The sequence below is a fragment of the Gigantopelta aegis genome, chromosome 5, assembly GCF_016097555.1.
Source record: "Gigantopelta aegis isolate Gae_Host chromosome 5, Gae_host_genome, whole genome shotgun sequence".
NCBI lineage: Eukaryota > Metazoa > Mollusca > Gastropoda > Neomphalida > Peltospiridae > Gigantopelta > Gigantopelta aegis.
The window spans coordinates 31745575-31749334 of record NC_054703.1 but is presented as its reverse complement, the minus strand read 5'-3'; the positions used below and the strand labels follow the sequence as shown (position 1 = coordinate 31749334).

The 3760-nt window shown below is 38.5% G+C and overlaps 1 protein-coding gene across 1 annotated transcript; it reads left to right on the top strand.

Annotated features, from left to right (window-relative positions):
- Positions 1-1724: 1724 nt before the first annotated feature.
- LOC121373751 (caspase-3-like) lies at positions 1725-3421 on the top strand. Its single transcript, XM_041500505.1, has one exon. It carries the CDS (start codon positions 1763-1765, stop codon positions 2705-2707), a length of 945 nt encoding a protein of 314 aa, XP_041356439.1. The 5' UTR covers positions 1725-1762; the 3' UTR covers positions 2708-3421.
- Positions 3422-3760: the final 339 nt, after the last annotated feature.

Sequence of the window (3760 nt, the reverse complement as noted above, 5' to 3'; positions counted from 1 at the left end):
ATAAAATGAAATTTAACCTAGTACAAATACTAGAAGGATCAAAAACACTTTTAATATACAGCCACTAGTATTTACAGTCGTCAAAAATTCTCTGTTAGTCGATAACATCCTAAACATTGCACCAAACTCGGGAATGTCCCTTTAATGAATTATTGAAAACATGATGATGTTGTTTTTTTCACCGTACGCCAACATCCTCATCCCGCCCCCCCCCCCCCAAAACAACAACAAACAACAACAACAAATTCTTCAAAAAATAGAACGAAAAGTTACTTAGTTTTGTTTATCTATACCACTAGAGCACATTGGTTTATTAATCATTGTCTATTGGGTGTCAAGCATTTGGTAATTTTGACATGTAGTCTTAGAGAGGAAACCCGCTGCATGTTTCCATTAGTAGCAAGATAGGATAGCACATGCCACAAGGCATTGTACAGGGTGCCTGTTTTACAGATTTTGCTGTACAAGGTGCCTGACATATTTGGAGGTTTTATACAAGAACTACGGGACTCCAAAGAATAATTTGAATAAAATTAAACAAGACTGACTAATATTAACGTTTATCTTGCTGCTCAGTACATTGCACCAATCAAGTGTTTACTACACCAGTCGTATGTGTCAGAAAGGTGTGTGCATTAACGAAGGAAGGAAATGTTTTACTTAACGACGCACTCAACACATAGTATTTACGGTTAAATGGCGAGGACCACACAGATATTGAGAGAGAAAACCTGCTTTCGCCACTTCATGGGCTACTTTTTTCGATTAACAGCAAGGGATCTTTTATATGCACCATTCCACCGACAGGATAACACATACCACGGCCTTTGATGTACCAGTCGTGGTGCACTGGCTGGAACGAGATATAGCCCAATTGGCCCACCGACGGGGATCGATCCTAGACCGACCGCGCATCAAGCGAACGCTTTACCACTGGGCTACGTCCCGCCCCTGCATTAACGAATTACTATTACTACTTCATGCAATAACTGTTTTATTAAACAGTCTGTCAACAGTCCAGGGGCGAGTGGTAAAATGTTCGCTTAATGCGTGGTCGGTTGGGGATCCATCCCAGTCGGTGGACCATTGGACTATTTCTCGTGTCAGCCAGTGCACCACGACTTGTATATCAAAGGCCGTGGTATGTTCTGTCCTGTCTGTGGGATAGTGCATATGAAAGATCCCTTACATCATTAGGAAAAATGTAGCGGATTTCCTCTGAATACTACGAGTCAGAATTACCAAATGTTTGACATCCAAACTGTCAACATTCCATATTTTAACAGTGTTAACATCCCGATAATGTTTGCTACCACAAATGATAACTGTTTTACAAATGACTATATGATTAAACTATTACAACACCTAATTTGAAAAAAAACAATGTTTCTGTTCAAATCGCTAATACTACGTCATGCAATAATTATTATAATTTTAAACAATAACTTTTTCAGTATACGACTGACCTAGGACATCTGAGATTTAATACAGCTTTCCAATACCTCCAGTCCGAAGAGGAACCATATAACAAACGATTTTCAAAAGACAGGTTTGAGAGACGACCACCTCACCAACCTCTTAAAGTCTTACGTTCTCTGCAATAACAATAATGAATCGGTTGAAAATAGTTTCTCGCGAAATCGACCTGACAGAACTTAATTGTCAGTTAGTAGAACGAAGGAAGAAGAGAATCAAAACGTGTTATTCATTTGAAATTGGAATTTATTTCGTTAACAGTTGTTCAGAAACAGAAGAAGAGGGCATGGAAGAAGAGGAAGCATGCCATATCTGGCCGTGTCGCGTACATGACGAAAACCCCTATCGCTGTACACTGTCGGATGAACGCAGTAGGTATGAGTTACAGTTTGACACCTTGATGGACTTGATTATTATGGTTAAAAAAATAGCCTTCCCGAACGCATCGTTTACTCAAAACCGACCGTTACAAATTGTGAACACTTCCAAAGAATTTCCTGTTTACAGCATGACTCAAAAACCAAGAGGAATATGTTTGATAATAAATAACGTGGTCTATGCTAATCCCTCGAAGGGAAGGCCTGGATCAGAAAAGGACTGTAAACATCTACAGGCCACCTTTAGAAAGATACTCTTTAAAGTGATCGTTTGTAACAATTTGACGGACTCGAGCATAATTTCTACAATAAAGAAAATGTCGACTCGGGATCATTCCCAATATGACTCTTTTGTGTGCTGTATTTTAGCACATGGAGGGCGAGGTACAGTAACTGGCGTGAACCATAAACGTGTAGATCTGGAAAAAATTACATCTAACTTCCGGGTATGTGACTGTCCGTCTCTCGCAGGAAAACCCAAAGTATTCATCATTCAGGCTTGCCAAGGTTCCAGAGAACAACGAGGTGTGGAGCTATACCAGTCAGATTCCATTTCTGATGACACCCCACTTATGACATTAGCGGATGGTGCCGACTTCTTCATGGCGTATGCGACAGAACCAGGATTCAAATCATACAGAAACCCACGCACTGGATCTTTTTTCATTAACAGTCTGTGTAAAAACATAAACCAATACAAGAGCCACGAGTTGTCGCAAATAATGCGAAAGGTTTGTGCTGAAATCACAGAGACCAATATTAATGACGACATGAAACAGGTTCCTTGGATATCGTCCACACTGACCAAGGATCTGGTTCTCTGGCCAGTGTTCACAGATAAAACAGTGACATAATTACTTTGAAGGGAAGATCCAATTTACAGTACACGAGCGAACTATGTTACCGACTCACAATCCTTGGACAGTGATGTTTAACTTGAGTAATTACCCTTTACTGACTATCAATTCCTAGGACTTTTAGGTGTTGGTTTGTCGCGCTACAGCTAAGTGTGGTGACACCTTCGTGACAAACAGGCAGCAAAACAGATTTGAAATCTTATACACAGCCACCGTGACCTCAGAAACTTTATTGTTGATATGTGAACTGTAACGGTCGGTGGACAGCAAGTTTATATAGTTGCCAGAATATCCTGGGTATGAGGAATATTTTCTTAATTTGAAACTGGATTACTGATCCAGGGATTCCAACAACAACAACCAAAAAAAAAAAAAAAAAGGAAGAGAAAAAAACAGAGAAAAAAAAAACAACAACAAAAAACCCCAAACAAAACAACACAGCTATTTCTAGATAAGTCTTTGGTTCGAAAGCTTAGCATCAAAGTGATGTACCAAATGGTTGAATCCATACAAGTATTTTCTTTAAAATTAACAAATGCAGTGGGATGTAAAGTCAGTTCGGATTGGATATGACCATTTAGTGCAACAGTGTTGTATTCATGAGTATTACAATTTGCGTAAGGAACGCATACGTTTCTTAAAGGGACATACCCTAGTTTTTAAACACTAAGGCATATTTTTGACTATTATAGCCGTTTATGATCACTGAAATACTACTTTACTTAGATTTTATGGTTTAGATTATCAATTTCCGTACATTCGAAGTGTTTTTCGTCATCCTTGTTTTTTTAATTAAAAAAATGCATTTCTCACATTTTTTAAAAACGCACGTGTGTCCGAAAAGTAACAGTTATGAAATCGAGTTTTAGTCTATTTTTAGAGGGTATTTCACCATTTCAAAGTCACAGACTCGTGTTTTACTCAATTGTAACTTTATCCAAATGTGTTACAGGTTTGTAGATTAACTAAACTTCGTGTTAATTTTCACAGGTTGAAACTAGGGTCTGCCCCTTTAAAACAGGAACATGTATGAACATGCTATATAGATAA